This window comes from Chiloscyllium plagiosum, unplaced genomic scaffold, assembly GCF_037043375.1.
Source record: "Chiloscyllium plagiosum isolate Xiang-an unplaced genomic scaffold, Cpla_swu_hap1 HiC_scaffold_9, whole genome shotgun sequence".
Taxonomy (NCBI): domain Eukaryota; kingdom Metazoa; phylum Chordata; class Chondrichthyes; order Orectolobiformes; family Hemiscylliidae; genus Chiloscyllium; species Chiloscyllium plagiosum.
This window is the reverse complement of record NW_028270147.1, coordinates 47,046,141-47,067,044: the sequence shown is the minus strand read 5'-3', so window position 1 is coordinate 47,067,044 and position 20,904 is coordinate 47,046,141. Positions and strand designations below refer to the sequence as shown.

Below are 20,904 nucleotides of genomic sequence, written 5' to 3'. Positions count from 1 at the left end.
TACTATCAAGGAACACCTGCTCAGTGACACATAGTTTGGGTTCCACCAGGGTACTCACCTCCTGACTTCATTACAGCCTTGGTTGAAACATGGACAAAAAGAGCTTAATTCCATAGGTGAGGTGAGAGTGACACCCTTGACATCAAGACTGCATTCAATCAAGTGTGGCATCAAGAAGCCCGAGCAAAACTGGCATGAATGGATATTGGGGCCAACTCTCCACTCGGAGTCATACCTGGCACATCAGAATATGGTCATGGTTGTTGGAGGTCAGTCATCTCAGCTTCAGGACATCTCAGCAGGAGTTCCTCAAAGTAGTGTTCGAGGCCCAGCCATCTTCAGCTGCTTCATCAATGACCTTCCCTCTATCATAAAGTAAGAAGTGGGGATGTTTAATGTGTAATGTTCAGCAACATTCGTGACTCCTCAGATACTGAAGCAACCCTGGGCTGACAGTAACAAGCAATGTTCATACCAATTAAAATGCCAGGCAATGATTATCTCCATGAAGAGGCCATGTATTTAATGCCCTTGACGATCAATGGTAGTACCACCACTGAATCCCCCATTATCAAAATTCAGGGGGGTTATCATGGATTGGAAACTCAGCTGGACCCACAATGTAAACACGGTGGCAACAAGAGCAGGTCGGAGGCTGGGAATACAATAGCAAATAACTCTTCTCCTTGTTCAGTTTTTTTTTCCTGAGGTTCTTACACACTTGATGCAACTGTAACACACCAATTGAAAACAAGCAACCAAATTTATTAAACACTGAACAGTACAAGCTTTGGAGAAATCCTGAACACTCCTCACCATGCTTGAGAGGCGTGTTCAGGGAAACTCTCTGAACAAGGAAAACAGTCTTTCCTTTGTACAAAATCTTTACACCACAGTTAGTAATGCTCACAAGCCAACCCCCAGTCATTCCCTCCCAGTCACATGCCAGTCAAGATACAATGCAGTGACCACCTCACCTCCAGAAACTCTGTAATGCAAATCGTCCCCTAATGGTGAGACCTGTTGCAAATCGATTTAATATATAACTGTAGAGGAGTAGTCAAATTCCAACTGTAATGTTCTTATTGATTTCTGAATAGGGGATGAAAAATGTAAATCATCCCTGAATGTCAAGGAAATGGCCATGTAAACCTCCCACATTCCACCTATAAGACAAAGACACATCACCTTGCCCCCCAAGGCATTCAATTTCTTGCAGGACAGTAGAGCAAATGAACTCTTGACTATCTCATCCTCACTCCCCAAAGCCTGTCCATCATCTACAAGTTACAAGTCAGGAGTGTGATGGAATATTCCTGAAGAAGGGCTTATGCCCGAAACGTCGATTCTCCTGTTCCTTGGATGCTGCCTGACCTGCGCTTTTCCAGCAACACATTTTCAGCTGTGATCTCCAGCATCTGCATTCCTCACTTATTCCTCCCCACTTGCCTGGATAGGTGCAGCCCCAACAACAAGGAGCTTGATACCATTTCAAGACAAAGCAGCCTGCTTGATTGGCACCCCATCAGCAAGCATTCATTCCCTCTACCATTAGTGCTCAGTAGCAGCAGTGTGTACTATCTACAATGTGCACTACAGAAATTGACCCAAGATTCTCAGCACCACAACCACTTCCATCTTGAAGGCCAAGGGCAGCTAATACGTGGAACTGTTGCTACCTGCACGTTCCCCTACAACCTCTTGACTTGGAATATATCCTTCACTGTTGCTGGGTCAAAATCCTGAAATTCCCTCCCTAAAGCCATTGTGGATCAACCTCCAGCATATGGACTGGAGCAGTTCAAGAAGGCAGCTCAGTACCACCACCACCTCAAACAACAAGGAGCAGGCAATAAATGCTGGCCAGCCAGCCATGCCCACAAATGAATTTAAAAGATGTTTACTAGGATGTGCCTAGTTTGGAGGGTATTAGCTGTGAAGAGATTGAAACAAGCCAAGTTTGTCCAAACTTGAATGTGGGAGACTGAGGGGTGACTTGAGAGAATGGATTGACAGAGTCTTTTTCCCAGGGTAGAAATGCCAGTTACTAGGGGATATAGGTTTAAGGTAAAAGGGGAAAGTTTAAAAGGAGATGTGAGCAGTATTGTTTTACTTAGAGGATGGTAAGTGACTAGAATGTGCTTCCAAAGAAATCTCACAGCACTGAAACCGACCCTTCAGCCCAACCTAACCAAGTTTTTCAAACTAAACTAATCACATTTGCCTGTGTTTGGTCCATATCCCTCTAAATCTTTCCTATTCTTGTACCAGTCCATACGTCTTTAAAATATTGTGACTATACCTGCAATTACAACTTCCTCTGGCAGTTCATTCCACATATGAACCTATGAAAAAGTTGCCCTTGAGGTCTGTCTTAAAATCTTTCTTCCCTTACCTTTAAAGATGTGTCCTCTAGTTTGGAACTCTCCTACCTTTGCCATTCACTTTACATATGCCCTGCATGATTTTATAATTGTCCATAAGGTTGCCCCATAACCTCCTATGCTCCAGTGAAAAATGTCCCAACCAATCTCTAGAACTGAAACTCTCCAGTCCTAGTAATATCCTTTGTGAATCTCTTATGTACCCTCTCCAGTTTAATAATACCCTTCTGATAGCAGGGTAACTAGAATTGTATACATTACTCCAGAAGATGCCCTGCCAATGTTTGTATAGCTGCAACACAACATCCAAACTCCTCTACTCAAAGGTCTGAGCAATGAAGTCAAGCTGCCTTTACCACCCTGTCTACCTGTGACACAATTTCCAAAGAATTATGTACCTGAACCCCTAGGTCTCAACTGTGTAAATCCTACCCTTGATCGTATTACTAAAATGTAACACCTGATTTATCTAAATTAAACTCCCAATTGCCATTCCTCAGTCCATTGGCCCAATTGATCAAGATTGCTTTGTAAACTTAGACGAGGTGGGAGATGCAATTCAAAAGCAAAGTTTAAACGGAATCCTAAAGACCAGACAGGCACGCAGGGACGAGAGGAGTATGGGTCATGTACAGGTAAAAGTTTTTTACTTTAGAAAGGTGTCATATGTTGTCATGGTAGGCTGAAGGGCCTGGTTCTGTGCTGTGTTTGTAACAAAGGTTACCTTTAGTCAGAAGTTTAAGTTCAATTGCATATATAATTGCTTTACTTCTAAAACTAGTTTCAAACAAACAGCAAATCTTTGACCGCAATTTTTCCGTAATATCCTTCTGCTTCTTGGTTGCTGACAGAGTTCATGATCTGAAATATGTTAACGTTTCACTCTCGAGGCAGGAAGCATGTTTCCGCTGATGGGTGAGTCCCGAACCAGAGGACACAGTTTAAAAATAAGGGATAGGCCACTTTGAACAGAGTTGAGGAGAAACATCTTCACCCAGAGAGTGGTAGGTATATGGAATGCTCTGAAGAAGGTTACCTCCGAGTACAACGGGATCTTGATCAAATGTGCCATTGGACCAAGGAGTGGCAGATGGAGTTTAATTTAGATAAATGTGAGGTGCTGTATTTTGGAAAAGCAAATCAGAGTAGGATTTATACATTTAGTGGTAGGGTCCTGGGGAGTGTTGCAGAACAGAGAGGCCTTGGAGTGCAGGTTCATAGCTCCTTGAAAGTGGAGTTGCAACTACGCTTTCCTTTATTGGTCAGACCATTGAGTACAGGAGTTGGGAGGTAATGTTGCAGCTGTACAGGACATTGGTTAGGCCACTTTTGGAATGTTGCGTGCAATTCTGGTCTCCTTCCTATTGGAAGGATGTTAAGAAACTTGAAAGGGTTAAAAAAAGATATACAAGGATGTTGCCAGGATTGGAGGATTTGATCTACAGGGAGACGCTGAATAGGCTGCAGCTGTTTTCCCTGGAGCGTCGGAGGCTGAGGGGTGACCTTAGAGGTTTATACAATCATGAGGGGCATGGATATGATAAATAGGCAAGGTATTTTCCCTGGGTTGTGGGAGTCAGACTAGAGGGCATAGGTTTAGGATGAGAGGTGAAAGATTTAAAAGGGACCTAAGGGGCAGCCTTTTCACACAAAGGGTGGTGCATGTATGGAATGAGCGGCCGGAGGAAGTGGTGTAGGTTGATACAATTGCAACATTTAAAAGGTGCTAGGAGAGTATATGAATAAGAAGGGTTTAGAGGGATTTGGGCCAAGTGCTGGCCAATGGGACTAGATTAATTTAAGATAGCTGGTCGGCTTGGATGAGTTGGACCGAAGGGTCTGTTTCCATGCTGTACACTTCCTCTATGACAGAAACAGAAAGTTTCTCATGATCTTGAAGTTTGCATGTTCTCAATCAAAATGTGGAAATGAGCTGAACAGGTACTCGTCGACCTTGTCCTGTATCTCTATAACATTATGTTCTATTCAATTTCATCTATTCAAAATTCTGTGGTGTATTTCTTTGTCAAGTAAGAACATAAAGCATGGGAGCAGAATTAAGCTATTCAGTCTATCATATCTGCTCTGCGATGGAGGTGATGGCTGATCTGATTACCCTCCACTTCACTTGCCTGCCTTTTTCCTATAATTGTTGATGCCCCTTCTGATTTTAAGAATGTCTATCTCACCCTTGAATATGTTTAACCCAGTCTTAACAGTCGTGTGATAGAGTTCCACAGATTCAATACATTCTAAGAAGAAATTCCTCCTCATCTATGTCGTAGTGAGATTAATCAGAGTCACATGATATTGAAGCACTAAAATCTAAATCTATTCCAGTTGAGTGGAATAATACGGCATTACGTTAAGCAATGAGCATTCTGTGATTTAGTTCAGTTAGAGATACACAACCATGAATGTTGATTTCCCTACTAGCTCTACGAACTTGGTTTAGATCATGATGGAATCTTTCAGTATTTCTTACAACTCTCGCATACTATCATTTTGTCTTTTACCAAAGATTTTTTTAAACCTTTTTGGCGATCAGGTGGACATATTGCTTATGTAATTTTAACGCAATTAACTCTCTAACTTTTAAATTTCTGTCCCCAAATGCTGGTAACCCTTTATTCCTTTTAATAGAACATGGCCTCTCCACCAATTGTTCCAATTGTGAAAATTCCAAAGATAGTAGCTCTGTTGTTTCATCTGTGCTTTCTTCGTAGGCTATTTGATAACCATATGATATCACTGGATTCTATACTTATGCTGATAAATGATTGATTCCAGTTATTTTCCAAGGAATGACTACTGTTCAGAAAAGGTTTAGTGTTTCTTTAAAATATTTTTATTGAAGAAAGGAAATTTTTTTTTCTTTTGAATATTACAACAAACACAAAGCCAATCGATTCAGACCAATGTTATAAAAACGAATCCACTAATTACATAAGATTTTCCTTTTTTAGCTTGGTTATTATTTATTTAACTACAATCATCATAATAACCATAACATAGCTCAGCGAAACAAAGCAATAACCCTCAATCATTGAGCGCATAAACTTATGCATATTCATACGTTTATAGTTTCTTCTCTCTGGATACCATTAATCGAATTGATATGGCTACATAAAGGCTCTTATTAGTATGGTGGACCAATCTGTACCCAAGTAATCCAAAAAGAGCCGCCATGTCTTACAGGAATTCTCAGTTTTATGTTGCACCATATATGTAAGAAAGTCCAAGGGGATGTACTCCATGACCAGCTTTCACCAGCCCGCCAGCCCTGGGGGATTTTCCGACACCCACCCCAATAGAATGTTCTTTCTTGCACAAAATGTGAGGATACTGAAAAGCCATTTTTTTTTGTATGCAAGTGAATTAACAAAGCCCAGAAGAAGAGCTGCCAGGTCCATTTCCATCTCTGTCACTACGGCCTTCTCTATTTCGCTTACCACAGTGCTCCAGCATGCCCACAGTCTGTGGCAGGACCAAAGGCAATGAGTGAGCATGCCCATGCTCATTTTACATTTAAGACACATTGGAGATGTTCCTGCTTTAAATTTAGCGAGGCGGTCTGGGGCCTAATGGACCCTGCAGAGAATCTTCAATTGCAAGGTACGGGTCCTGTTGCAAATCGAGTGCCTTGCATTTTCCCAGATATCCTCCCATATTTCAGAAGAGATCTCAACGTCCAGCTCCCTCTCCCATATCTTAGAGCCTTTTGGTCTTGTCTGAGGGATCCCCTCCCAATAGATAAGTGTTACTTACAGATAACGTACCCTGAGCACTCAACACTCTCTTCTCCATGTTGGACCTAATAAGAATTAGTTAGAAGTGTGGTCTGTTTTTGTATAAAGTTTCTAATTTGAAAGAAACGAAAGAGGTCCCTACTGTGCAATTCATTATTTCCAAGCCAACTGGTTAAAGGACATCAATATTTTTCAAATAAATAACCTAGGCAAGACATGCCCCTGGCTGCACGTAGTTTAAACCCTGAGTTCTTCATCCCTGGCTGAAAGCCTGGCATACCAACTGTGGGTATCAACAATGATGTTTTGGCAATTTTGCCCTAATCCTGATGCATTGCCCTCCATGCCTTGACAGTATTGATGTTTATTGGGCTATGGCAATATTCCTTGATCGTTCTCATTTTGCCTAAGAACAGCAGGCTAATAAGGGGGCACCTTGCCTGAGATGCTTTGATGTCCAACCAAAGCGACTGAGGGTCTCCCTGGGACCTAATCATTCACATAAGATAGCAACAAGCTTGATAGTTTTTGATTTCTGGGAGGCCCACTCCTCCCAGACTGGAAGGTAACTTTGCAATTTAGTCAATTCAATTAGGAGTTGCTTGCGATCGTAGATAAAAGAACTGACCCAGCCGTTCAGTCTTCTAAATATTTGCTTCGTAAAAAGTAGAGGAAGCATTTGCAAAGGATACAACAGGCTGCATAGAATGTTCATTTTAATGTGGGCAATCCGAAGTAACCAAGAGATCAGAAGCGCCTCCCACCTACGAAGGTCCTGATTGATTCTGTAGAATAAATGAGCAAAATTGGCTTTAAATAGCCGATCAAAACTGGGAGTAATAAATATACCGAAGTAGAGGGAGCCCTCCTGCGACCATCTAAAGGGAAATCTAGATCCGCCCTCAGGACCAGGCAGTCTCGGGAGACCACCCATGGGTATCGCCTCTATTTTGCAAAATTGATGTTATAACTCGAAGTCATAAATAAATTGATGCATTGTATCAGGTGTGGCAGTGAGACTGTTGGGCTTGATAAGAAGACAAGAATGTCATCTGCATACAATGTGATCTTACGTGACTTTATCCCCACTTCTGGAGCGGTTATATTGGGATCCCTATATATTGCCTCTGCCAGCAGTTCAATCACCAATGTGAAAAGCGGTGGTGACAAGGGACAACCCTGTCAACTGTCCCTACAAATATTAAAATTACTTGACTGTATACCATTGGTGAGGACCGTGGCAAGAGGATCACTACACAAAACCTCTACCTGCCTGATGAAGGTCTAGCCCAGGTCAAACCACTTTAAAGTATGAAAAAGATATGGCCATTCGACCCTGTCAAATGCCTTTTCCGCATCTAAGGAGCTCATCAATCCCTTTACCGGTCGATGTTGACATACGTGGATCATGACACTATCCATTGATCTACGACCTTTTATGAACCCTCTCTGGTCGTCCTCAATATGGAGGGCAGTACTGTTTTGAGCCTTAATGCCAGAGTCTTAAGGTTTTGAAGTCGATATTCAGGAGTGAAATGGGCCTCAAGGAAGCAAAGTCCTCTGGGACTTTCCCTTTTTTAAGAATGAGAGCGAGATGTTCATCTCTCTTGGAGATAGTAGGAGGAGGCCACGTCTATGTGAGTCATTAAACAAACTAAGCTTCGGCCCTGACAACATACTTATAAATTCCTTATAGAACTCAATGGGGAGCCCGTTGGGACTCGGTACGTTTCAGTTCTGGAACTGCCTCATAGCCTCCTGCACCTGTTGCTCTGACAACGCGGCATTGAGGAGATACTCATGTTCAGGAGTCGCTCCCAGAAGGTCCAAATTCTTAAAAAAAAACTCCGCCCACTCCCACAGCTTTCAGATTGGTATAGTTGAAAGTAAAATTTCTGAAATGCTGCATTAATCCTTTAAAGGCCGTAGGTTAAATTTCTCTGATCAAGGTAATGGTTGGGGGACACTCCTTTTCCTAGCAATGTACACTAGATACTTGCCTGGCTTATCCCCATGCTTTAAAAAAAACCCTTTGACTTCCAAATGCAAGCTCCCTCTTGGCTGTCCGTGTGAGCATAGAATTCAGCATAGACTGAAGCATTGTGATCCTCTGCAGTTTAACCAGCAAGGGCCTGTCAAAGTATGCCTTTTCAGCTACTTTCAGACACTTCTCAAGCAAGCATTGTTGCTCACTCATCTGCCACTTCTTACTGGCTGAATAGGAAATAACCAACCCCCTAGCATAGGTTTTAGCTGTTTCCCAAAGAATAGATGGGCTACTGGCCAAGCTTGAATTTAATATCTAAAAAAGCCTTGAACTCAGTTGAAAAGAATTCAGTAAACTTGCTCTCCTTAAGGATGCCAGTACCTCGAATCTACCACCATATCCTTAATCTTAGCCATTAAATACACTGGGGTGTGATCGGAAATAGCGATATTGCCAATTGTACATGATTCCACCAAGCCCAGATGTGCTGCAGGGGTGAGAAAAAGACCATTCCTGGTATGGCATTTATGTGGGTTCAAAAAGTATGTGAAGTCCCTGCCAGTAGGGTAAAGATGCCGCCAAACATCTATCAACCCCAATTCAGCGCACAAATCCCTTAACTGTTTTGATTGCAAAGAAGATATCGACAGGCCTTTTGGCAATCTGTCTACTGTAGGGTCTATTAGACAATTGAAAACCCCTCCTACGATAATATTTTGAGATGCAAGGTTAACCAGTCAAAAGTGCATCTGTCAAGCATTTAAGGTGTGGGCCGGGAACAGTAAGTATTTACGATCCTATATTCTTCCCCATGTATCAAAGCATTGAGGATTGCAAATCTCCCGTGTGTGTCTTTAATACACTCTAATAACTTAAATGGGAGATTCTTTCTAACTAAAATGCCCGCCCCTCTCCTCATATTGAAAGATGAAAAATAAATCCGGTCATACCCATTCTGTTGTAGCTTCAAATGCTCTGCATCATCCAAGTGTGTTTCTTGTAATAAGGCAACATCCACCCTCTCCCTTTTTAAGGCTGGAAAGTACCTTCTTCCTCTTGACAGATGAACGACTCCCCTTAATATTCCAGGTGCACCACTTAAGCACAACCTTCGCCATAACCCTCTATAACACCATTTAGACTCCAGGGAGGAAGAACCTGAACTACAGATCACCGAGCTTTATTGCAAAAGAATCCACAAATCCCAAAACCTACACAGACTAAAACAGCCAACGAATCTACAAAATTTACAAAAACTATGTATAGCAAAAACAGAGAAACAAAAAATTGCCAAAGGCTCTGATTCGAGGAATTTACTGGCCTCCAGTCTGAAAAACAACCCTCCACCACCACCCTCTGTCTTCTACCTTTGAGCCAGTTCTGTATCCAAATGGCTAGTTCTCCCTTTATTCCATGAGATTTAACCTTGCTAATCAGTCTCCCATGAAGAACTTTGTCAAACGCCTTACTGAAGTCTATATAGATCACATCTACTGCTCTGCCCTTATCAATCTTCTTTGTTACTTCAAAAAACTCAATCAGATTTGTGAGACATGATTTCCCATGCACAAAGCCATGTTGACTATCCCTAATTAGTCCTTGCCTTTCCAAATACATGTACATCCTGTCCCTCAGGATTCCCTCCAACAACTTACCCACCACTGAGGTCAGGCTCACCGGTCTATAGTTCCCTGGCTTGTCTTTACCACCCTTCTTAAACAGTGGCACCATGTTTGCCAACCTCCAGTCTTCCGGCACCTCACCTGTGACTATCGATGATACAAATACCTCAGCAAGAGGCCCAGCAACCACTTCTCTAGCTTCCCACAGAGTTCTCGGGTACCCCTGATCAGGTAATTGGGATTTATCTACTTTTAACCGCTTCAAGACATCCAGCACTTCCTCCTCTATAATCTGAACATTTTGCAAGATATCACCATCTATTTCCCTACAGTCTATATCTTCCATGTCCTTTTCCACAGTAAATACTGATGCAAAATATTCATTTAGTATCTCTCCCATTTTCTGTGGCTCCACACAAAGGCCACCTTGCTGATCTTTGAGGGGCCCTATTCTATCCCTAGTTACCCTTTTGTCCTTAATATATTTGTAAAAACCCTTTGGATTTTCCTTAATTCTATTTGCCAAAGCTATCTCATGTCCCCGTGTTGCCCTCCTGATTTCCCTCTTAAGTATACTCCTAGTTTCTTTATACTCTTCTAAGGATTCACTCGATCTATCCTGTCTATACCTGACATCTGCTTCCTTCTTTTTCTTAACCAAACCCTCATTTTCTTTAGTCATCCAGCATTCCCTATACCTACCAGCCTTCCTTTTCGCTCTGACAGGAATATACTTTCTCTGGATTCTTGTTATCTCATTTCTGAAGGCTTCCCATTTTCCAGCCGCCCCTTTACCTGCAAACATCTGCCTCCAATCAGCTTTCGAAAGTTCTTGCCTAATACTGTCAAAATTGGCCTTTCTCCAATTTAGAACTTCAACTTTTAGATCTGGCCTATCCTTTTCCATCACTATTTTAAAACGAATAGAATTATGGTCGCTGGCCCCAAAGTGCTTCCCCACTGACGCCTCAGTCACCTGCCCTTAGCAGGAAAAAAAAACACCAAGAGCAAGGTTAGTACTATGGACAAGTAAACAGCAAATAAATGTTGCCTGTCCTTTAACATAATTTAGAGATTAAAGATAAATACTCTATCCATCCTGAACATCATTTCACTCAACATACTCCCAGAAAGGAGACTCCACCAAGTCCTATTTCAAGAAGAACAAAAGCGAACAGCTCTCTCCTCCAAGCGTATTCAATCGTTTGACCTAAGTCAACGTGTTTACAAAGTGCTTCGCTTTCTCTGGCGAGCCAAACAAATGTACGGATCCGTTATGATTGATCCGAAGCACCGCTGAATATCTTAGAATACTGGGTTCCAAGCTTTCTCAATCTCCTCTTGGCGCCATTGTAGGACTTTCTTTTCTGAACCACTGCCACCAAGAAGTCTTGGAAAAACATGACCCTGGAGCCACCACATACCAAAGCCCTCTGGTCCCTTCCTAGCTCAAGAGTCTTCCAGAACCCTCTGCTTGTCTTGATTATAATGGAACCTTCCCAGGACAGGGCACGGGCGTTGATCCGCACCTGGCTTTCATGCCGTGATCCACTGGTTTACCTCTGTTGTTATCCTTCCCTTCTCAGCCTCCAAACCAAGGAATTCCAGGAACCACTTCTCAAAGAACTCCACCAGTCACTCATCTTCCGTCCCCTCCATATGCCAACAACACTCGGGTTCTTTTTTCTGCCCCTGTTTTCGAGATTGTCTACTAGATCCAACAGACCACAGACCTGTGTTTCCAGGCTGCTCTCTCACTCACACACTGATCATAAAGTTTGCTTTCAGAAAGAAAGTTATTATACTCGCACCCTTTACATTTAAATGCACCTATCTTGCTGAAGTTTTCATACAGTCACAGTTAAACAGCATGGAAACAGACCTTTAGATCCAAATCTTCAGCTCTGACCATATGAAATAGTCCCATTGACCAGCATTTGACTCATATCCCTCTAGTCCCTTCCATCCAGATGCTTTTTTAAATCTTGTAATTGTACTGACCTCCACCATTTCTAGTTGCATCACATTCCGTACATGCACAGCTCTCTGCACAAACAAGGTGTCCTTCAGGTCCGTGGTAATCCTCTACCTCTCACCTTAAACCTATGCTTTCTGGTTTTGGACTCCCTTACCTTGGGGAAAAAGACTGTGGCCATTCATCCTATCCATGCCCCTCATGATCTTCTAGACATCTGTGAGGCCACCCATCAGCTACCGTTGCTCCAGCAAAAATAGCCCCGCTCTGTTCAGCCTCTCCCTGTAGCTGAAACCCTCCAACCCTGGCAACATCCTTGTCAATCTTTTCTGAACCCTTTCAAGTTTCTCAACATCTTTCCGAAAGTAGGGAGACCAGAATTGCATGCAGTATTCCAATTGTTAGGTCACGAATGTTCTGTGCAGCTGCACAGGGTGACACCCCTACTATTATAAAACAAATTACTGCGGATGCTGGAATCTGAAACCAAAAGAGAAAATGCTGGAAAATCTCAGCAGGTCTGGCAGCATCTGTAAGAAGAGAAAAGAGCTGACGTTTCGAGTCTAACTGACCCTTTGTCAAAGCTTTGACAAAGGGTCAGTTAGACTTGAAATGTCAGCTCTTTTCTCGACCCCTAATATTATACTCTGACCAATGAAAGCAAGCATGACAAAAGCCGCCTTCACCACCCTTTCTACCTGCAACTCCACTTTCAAGGAAATATGCACCTACACCTCCAGGTGTTCCTGTTCGACAGTACTCCAAAGGGCCTTGCCATTAATTGTTTAAGTCCTGTTCTGGTTTGCCGTACCAAAATGTAACACCTCACATTTGTTGAAATCAACTCCATATGCCACTCATCAGCCTATCTCATCAAGGTCCCATTGTACTCTGAGATGATCTTCTTCACTGTCCATAATACCACCAATTTTGGTGTCATTTGCAAACCTACTAACCATCACTCCTTGAATGTCAAACTGCAAATCATTCTCTGCTGCCAATGTTAAATCCTGGTTAGATACATTTTCAGACAAATACTTTTATCTGTGAATTTTTAAAAAAAAAATCAACTTTTAACAGGCATGTTATGGAACAACTCTGTAGCAGAAAGAATTTGAACTTGAATCTCCTATTTTCTCGCCCAAGTTTTATTTCTATAAATTCCAAGACACTGATTACTACTTTCCCATATATGCATATCCAGTTCTTGCAAATTACCCCTCCATTAGCATACAGCCATTTCCTCTTTCCTGATTCTGTTTTTGTTTAAGCATTCTGTGAGATTCTACAAGATAACATGTGGCACATGGTTTTGTTCTATAAATAGATTGAATTGTAAAATTCACATTAACTGAGTTTTTTTTTCTTCTTTTCTTTTGCTGGATATAGGCATTAGTTTTTGTCATAATTGTTCTGGAACTGAATGGCTTTTTGAGCTATTTTAGAACAAAGTTAAGAATTCACCCCATTGCTGTAGATATGGAGTCACATAGACTAAAAAGACTAGAAGGTTTTTCACCAATCAGTTCCTGACATTGGATTCATATTTCAGATTTACTAATTGAATTTAAATTCTACAACTGGACCTGTTCCCAGAGCCTTGGCCACTGGATTGATAGTCCAGTGACATTGCTGTCATTGCCATTGTCTCTTTCTATCTTTGAAGTAAGCCAACTATGTTTTCACATTGAATTCCTCACTCTGGAGCTTTGTGCAAGTGAGAAACTAATCTACTTCAATTCACTTAAGATTTGATACAGCAAGTTAGAGTATGCTGTAACTTGAAAAGCAACCAGTCAATGGAACATGTCCAGTTTGCTCTTTTCACACCCAATTAATAGTTGACCTGTCAATCTAATTAGTTAATCGATAGCTGACAAACAGCCCCAGTTGACAGAGTCAAGAGTGTGGTGCTAGAAAAGCACAGCAAGTCCGGCAGCATCCGAGGAGCAGGAGAGTTGATGTTTTGGGCCAAGGCCTTTCATCAGGAATGAACCTCATTCCTGATGAAGGGTTTTTGCCCAAAATATCAACACTCCTGCTCCTCGGATGCTACCTGAGTTGCTGTTCTTTTCCAGCACCATACTCTTTCGACTCTGATGTCGAGCATCTGCAGTCCTCACTTTGACTGTCAACTGGGGCTAAATCAGGCATGAAGTAAGTTGTAATATAGGAGGAAGGTATTCATTCAGACATACCATCCAAAGGCTGAACAAGATTTTCAAAATCACAGAATTGCCAAGTTGGAAGTTGCTGATCACTGTCAAAGTAAGTGGAATGCCAAAGTGTCTTAGCAAACCATTTTTCTTCACGCAGTCCTCCATGCATCAGTTATGCAGTTCTTTTGAGCATCGTCCTTCTGTATTTTTCATGAATATGGATGACGATGCCTCTCTGAAATTTCTCATTGGAGAGGCAATATTGCCATTGACTTTAATTTTGTGCTGTCCATATCAAGGCGTTTTGTGACCGTCTTTGAGGACCTTTTCAAAATGAGTATTTCATCCACGTTTTAATGCAGGCCAATTGGTGTACATTCTTATGTTGAATATGGTGGAATTTGATTTTTATCATCCATTTCAGGTAAAACTAGTTTCTGATTACTAAAATATGCCCTTTCATGATTTGTATGAGATGCAGCACTGGCTTTGTATCCTGGAATGCCAATTTCCTACCTCCTGAAGACCATTTTCTTGGTCGTTAAACCATTCTCTCATTTTTCTTCTCTTTCCTCCTTCCCTCTCCACAAACAGGTCTGAGGAAGGGTAACTGGACCCAAAACATTGATTTCTCTTCTCAGATGCTGCCAGACCTTCTGAGCTTTTCCAGCAACTTCTGTTTTTTATTTCTGATTTACAACATCCGCAGTTATTTTGTTTTTGTTCAAATATATGGTGCTTGTTGATTAATAGGGAAATTATAAAGTTCCTGCATGTGCCTTTGAATTAATGAATAGTTGTAATTACCAATAAGTAGCGAAACGGAATTTGGATTAATCCCTGGGAAAAATGGGTTAACTTTATTGTACAAAGTATATGAAAATTTTATGTTTTTTGGGGCCAGAAGTCACAATTGGCTTCTTTATAAGTACACATGGTGATTCATTGTTTCCTTGTCAGTTTTTAAAATTATTTTTGTGTCACAAAACTTTATTTTTGGTGGGAATTATGTGTCTGGACACGTGTACTTTTTGAAAAGAAAAACATGGTTTAAGATTGAGAAACCAGTGGATTGACTGATATCCTTTGTTTATGCCACTTTTGGATAAGTATTTGATTTTTTTTTTAATCCAGAAGTTGAATGAGATCTAATTACATTGACAATTATTGCATATGATGAGTCTATATTTTTTTAAAACCGGAGGGCAAACTGCATTAACCTCCAAAACAGCATTTAGGCTCTTGAGAGAAGAGTAATCCAGCATTTTGAAACCAAGTCAAAGGATGTTCTGGGTGTTTACTAAAACTTGGTTTTTGAAAGTGAGCCTAATGAATGAAGGAAAGTTGGAGGAGATTCTATTACTAGATGCCAAAATGACTGAAGGATGAAGGGAATGAGGGATGCGTAAGAGGACAGTGTCAAATGAAACTTTTGACAGTGATAAGGCTGGCGAAGTTTCATGGATGGGATGAGTCCAGAAACAAATTGAACGGTGCAGTTTTTGAAATGAAATAGATTTAGGTTGGGTGAAAGGGAGATGGCATTGAGCAGTGGAGTGGAAGCCAGTTGAGACAACTGAAACATTAAGTGAGACAAGTTTGGTTTAGATTGAGATGCAGTCATCAGAATTGGATAACTGAAGTTTATGGAGGGTGGAAGGTGGGAAGCCATGTCTGATGAAAGTGTGGCTGAGAGCTTTGGCACCAGTTTAGGTGAGGCATTCGCTGAATAAGTGATGGTGAGGATACCGATTAGTAAGCACTGGATGTAGGTTTGCTCACTGAGTTGGAAGGTTTGTTTTTAGATGTTTCGTCACCATACTAGGTAATATCAGTGAGCCTCCAGATGATGCACTGGTGGTATGGCCTTATTTCTATTTGTGTTTAGGTTTCTTTGGGTCGGTGATGTCATTTCCTGTGGTGATGTCATTTCCGGTTCCTTTTCTTAGAGGGTGGTAGATGGGGTCTAACTCAATATGTTTGTTGATAGAGTTCCGGTTGGAATACCATGCTTCTAGGAATTCTTGTGCATATCTCTGTTTGACTTGTCCTAGGATGGATATGTTGTCCCAGTCGAAGTGGTGTCCTTCCTCCTCTGTATGTAAGGACACGAGTGAGAGTGGGTGATGTCTTTTTATGGCTAGTTGATCATGTATCAGGTCCAATACTTGGACAAACAGGCAGTAAAGTAGCCACCAGGATTCATGAACATCAACTAACCATCAAATGAGGAAACTGGTGAAATCCGAGTTCATCCCTTGTGGTTGGAGGGTTCCTAGCCGCAATTTCCCCCCCGACGTGGTCGACGATGCCCTCCACCGCATCTCTTCCACTTCCCGATCCTCCGCCCTTGAACCCCGCCCCTCCAACCGCCACCAGGACAGAACCCCACTGGTCCTCACCTACCACCCCACTAACCTCCATGTACAGCGCATCATCCGCCGCCATTTCCGCCACCTCCAAACGGACTCCACCACCAAGGATATATTTCCCTCCCCTCCCCTATCAGCATTCCGTAAAGACCACTCCCTCCGTGACTCCCTCGTCAGATCCACACCCCCCACAAACCCAACCTCCACTCCCGGCACCTTCCCCTGCAACCGCAGGAGGTGCAAGACTTGCGCCCACACCTCCCCCCTCACCTCCCTCCAAGGCCCCAAAGGAATCTTCCAAATCCGCCACAGATTCACCTGTACCTCCACACATATCATCTATTGCATCCTTTGCACCCGATGTGGCCTCCTCTATATTGGGGAGACGGGCCGCCTACTTGCGGAGCGTTTCAGGGAACACCTCTGGGACACCCGGACCAACCAACCCAACCCACCCTGTAGCTCAACATTTCAATTCCCCCTCCCACTCCACCAAGGATATGCAGGTCTTTGGACTCCTCCATCGTCAGACCACAGCGAAACGACGGTTGGAGGAAGAACGCCTCATCTTCCGGCTAGGAACCCTCCAACCACAAGGGATGAACACTGATTTCACCAGTTTCCTCATTTCCCCTCCCCCCAGCCTGTCTCAGTCAAATCCATCAAATTCAGCACCGCCTTCCTAACCTGCAATCTTCTTCCCGACCTCTCCGCCCCCACCCCAGTCTGACCTATCACCCTCACCTTGACCTCTTTCCACCTATCACATTTCCGACGCCCCTCCCCCAAGTCCCTCCTCCCTATCTTTTATCTTAGCCTGCTGGACCAACTTTCCTCATTCCTGAAGAAGGGCTAATGCCCGAAACGTCGATTCTCCTGTTCCCTAGATGCTGCCTGACCTGCTGCGCTTTTCCAGCAACACATTTCCATCTCTGTGGTAATATACTCTATTCAATGAATTTAATACAATGGCATAATTTCACCTTGATGTAAGTACTGCTACTTTCCGTATGCCCTTAAAAATGAGCACAAATGTCCATTTTCTCCATCACTGCTTTTAGACTAGGTTTTTATTTGTAGGCCACCTGTCTATGCAGACTACATAGCTTTTTAATCATGCTTGTTCAGAGACTAAAATACTGAGATTTGATTTCCTGACTTTTCTGAAAATCAGGACTGGTGCTGTGTGGATTGCTTTTTACAGCTTGGATGCCATGACTTATTTGTTTCAAGTTTTAATCTGTTTCAGCTGATGGTGCCCATCCCATCTGCTGAGCTTGATTCTTGTGGTTTGTGGTTGGAAAAAATTCATTTTTTTTCATTGAATCCTCCGGTCCATCGGATTCCCATCGATCCACTAAAGAACATCTCACTCAATCTCTAACCCTGCATTTCCCATGGCTAATGCAACTAACCTGCGCATCCCTGAACAGTGGGCAATTTAGCTTGGCTAATCAACCTCGCCTCCCACAGTCAAAAATGCGTAGGAAACTGGAGTACCCAGAAGAAACCCACGCAGCCATAAGAAGAACTTGCAAACTCCACATAGAGAGTTACCCGAGGGTGGAATCTAATGTAAGTCCCTGGTGCTGTGAGGCAGCAGTACTAACCACTGAGCACCCTTCCTTCCTAGTTTGAAGGATCCAGTCTCTTTCTGGGTACTCAGTTTTTTTCTTTCTTTGCTGAGCTAACGCTGATTTGTTATTTCAGGTTTCCAGCATCCAAAGCATGTTGCTTCTGACTTGTCTTCCTCTGCATTTTTCTCCATTTACAATTGAATAACTTTTATTCTGCCTGTTTTCCACAGTTTCTTGACTCCATTCGTCCTTCGTAACAACAATTTTGAGAAGGGGACAAAAGTTGCAGGTGATGTAATACCTGTAACTTTGTCTCCTATTGCCTCATTGTCCAAGGGCCCACCACTCCTAAATACAAACAAATCACTGTTTCACTATCTTAGAATAAATTAAAATCATCTACCCTCAATGCAGTCTCCTTTATAAACAGAATTGATAACTTGGTCAGGAAGTATGACTCCAAGCTCCAAGTTGTGCAATTTTAATTTGCATGTTGCACTGTCATTCACATTTCTGCCCTTGGCCTGCTGTAGAGTTCCTGTGAAGCTTAATTCCAGTTTGAAGAACACCATCTTCAGTTTAGACACTTAACCACTTCTGAACACAACACTGATTTCAATTTCAAATCATTCTTAATAAACAGTTCATTAAAACCCAATGTCAGACGTCTTAATATGAATGATTTTTAAAGTTGAACGGTTATTATTTCAGGCAAGTTTGCTATTTTGCTACATGATCTTTCTTTTAACTTTCTATTCTAAATTACAATACTATGAACCCAGAAGGCTGTTCAGCCCCTCAAGTTTGCTCCACCATTCATGGCTGATTTGACATGCCTCCTATCCAGTTTCCTTCATTTTTCCTGTAATCCTTGATTCTCTGACTGATCAAGAATCTATGTATCTCAGCCTTAAACATTCACAAGAACTAATTTCCAAAAATACTTGGAAAATCGCAACAGCTTGTGAATCTATGGTTTCATTGATTCATTGCTAAACTGCTATCTTGGGTAACTGACAATTTTACTGTTATTGGATAATGGAAATGTGTCTCTCATGCCAACTTTGCTTTTACTTGGCTCCTATTCTATTATGTAAAAAATATGCTACAATGATACTGGTAATATAAACATGATTTTATATACAGTATTTTGATTTGCTATTGTACCTTAAGCATTATTAATCACATTATTCCTATGTTTTATTTCTCCTCATTCTAACTATTCTTAGGAACAAGCTCAGGTTCCTGTCTACCATCCTACTCCAAGTCAAACCCGGCTGGCCACTCAACTTACTGAAGAAGAACAGATCAGAATAGCGCAAAGAATAGGTCTCATTCAACACCTACCCAAAGGGGTCTATGACCCAGGAAGAGATGGATCAGAAAAGAAAATTAGAGAGTGAGTTTTGAAGATCAGAAATAGGTCACTTAATCTCAGCCCAAAATCTTATCTCAACAATCCAGTAGAAGTGCACTACAGTTAACCTAGTATTTTGGAGCAAAACCATTTTTAAAGGGGCTTTAAATGATTACTAAAATTGATTGAACAAACCTTCCCTCTTTTTTTTGTTTCCCTGTCAGTAAATATTGGTAGTGTACTTGTTCTGTTTAACATTTACCAGAGATTTGATTCAGATTAGCCTGTTGATGTTGATTTTTTTTTTCAATCCTTGCAGGGTCAAATCTGCATTACCTTCTCCTGTTCTTTTTCTTAAGTCACCGTATAACATATTATGTCATAACATATAACATTATGTTATATAGGCTTACTTTTTCCACCAAGACTCCCACCCACCTCCCAAGGACCCCTTCTTCCACCTCCCACCTCCAACACCCCCCATCCATTTGGACACCCCATACCGGTCTGTCACCTGCACTCAATCTCTTTGGTTCCAAATGCTGCCATGGCATTGACCACCTCAACCTATCTGCTCCCCCCCCCACCCACTCCAACCTCTCTGCCTCGCAACGTGAAGCCCTCCGCTCCAACCCCAACCTCACCATCAAACCAGTGGGCAAGGGGGGAGTGCAGTGGTAGTGTGGCACACTGATACATCGCTGAAGCCAGGCGCCAACTCGAAGACACCCCCCTTGACCACGATCTCCCCTCCCATCACCAAACCATCATCTCCCACATCGTACACAACCTCATCACCTCAAGGGATCTCCCACCCACGGCTTCCAACCTCATAGTTCAGGAACCCCGCAGTGCCTGATTCTCCCTCCTACCCAAGATCCACGAACCTAACCACCCTGGCCAATGCATCGTCTCAGCCTGCAAACTCACCTCCATGTACCTTGATACTATCCTATCCCCCCCCCAGTCCAGGAGCTCCCCACATATGTTTGGGACACTATTCATGTCATAGAGTCATAGAGATGTACAGCAAAGTAAACAGACCATTCAGTTCAACTTGTCCATGCTGACCAGATATCCCAACCCAATCTAGTTCCACCTGCCAGTACCTGGCCCATATCCCTCCAAACCCTTCCTATTCATATACCCATCCAAATACCTTTTAAATGTTGCAAATTTAGCCTCCACCACTTCCTCTGGCAGCTCATTCCATACACGTATCATCCTCTGCATGAAAAAGTTGCCCCTTGGGTTGCTTTTATATCTTTCCCCTCTCACCCTAAACCTATGCCCTCTATTTCTGGATTCTCTTCACTCCAGTGAAAAGACTTTGTCTATTTATCCTATCCATGCCCCTCATTTTCCTCCACTCCTCCAAGACTTTGGTTTCCCTAGCCCCCAATGCCACCTCTTCACCATGGACATCCAGTCCCTGTACACCTCCATCCACCATGACGAGAGCTTCCAAGCCCTCCGTTTCTTCCTCTACCCACCAGTCCCCACCAGTACCCTTGTACTGGCATTCTCATTTGTTTGGCTGAACTGGTCCTCACCCTCAATTTCTCTTTTTGAATTCTCCCACTTCCTCCAGACGAAAGGGGTAGCCATGGGCACCTGTATGGACTCCTATGCCTGTCTCTTTGTCAGTTATGTGGAACAGTCCATCTTCCATAGTTACACTGGCACCAATCCCCACCCTTTATTTCTCTACTACATTGATGA

General features: G+C 42.5%; 1 protein-coding gene across 1 annotated transcript in view; it reads left to right on the top strand.

Moving 5' to 3' along the window:
* The window catches only part of rnf11b (ring finger protein 11b), a 46,183-nt gene that overhangs the window by 19,732 nt on the left and 5,547 nt on the right, over positions 1 to 20,904 (top strand). The window contains exon 2 of the mRNA XM_043699218.2: positions 19,055 to 19,224. Within this exon, the coding sequence (XP_043555153.2) occupies positions 19,055 to 19,224 (170 nt within the window). The remainder of the gene's footprint in view (positions 1 to 19,054; positions 19,225 to 20,904) is intronic.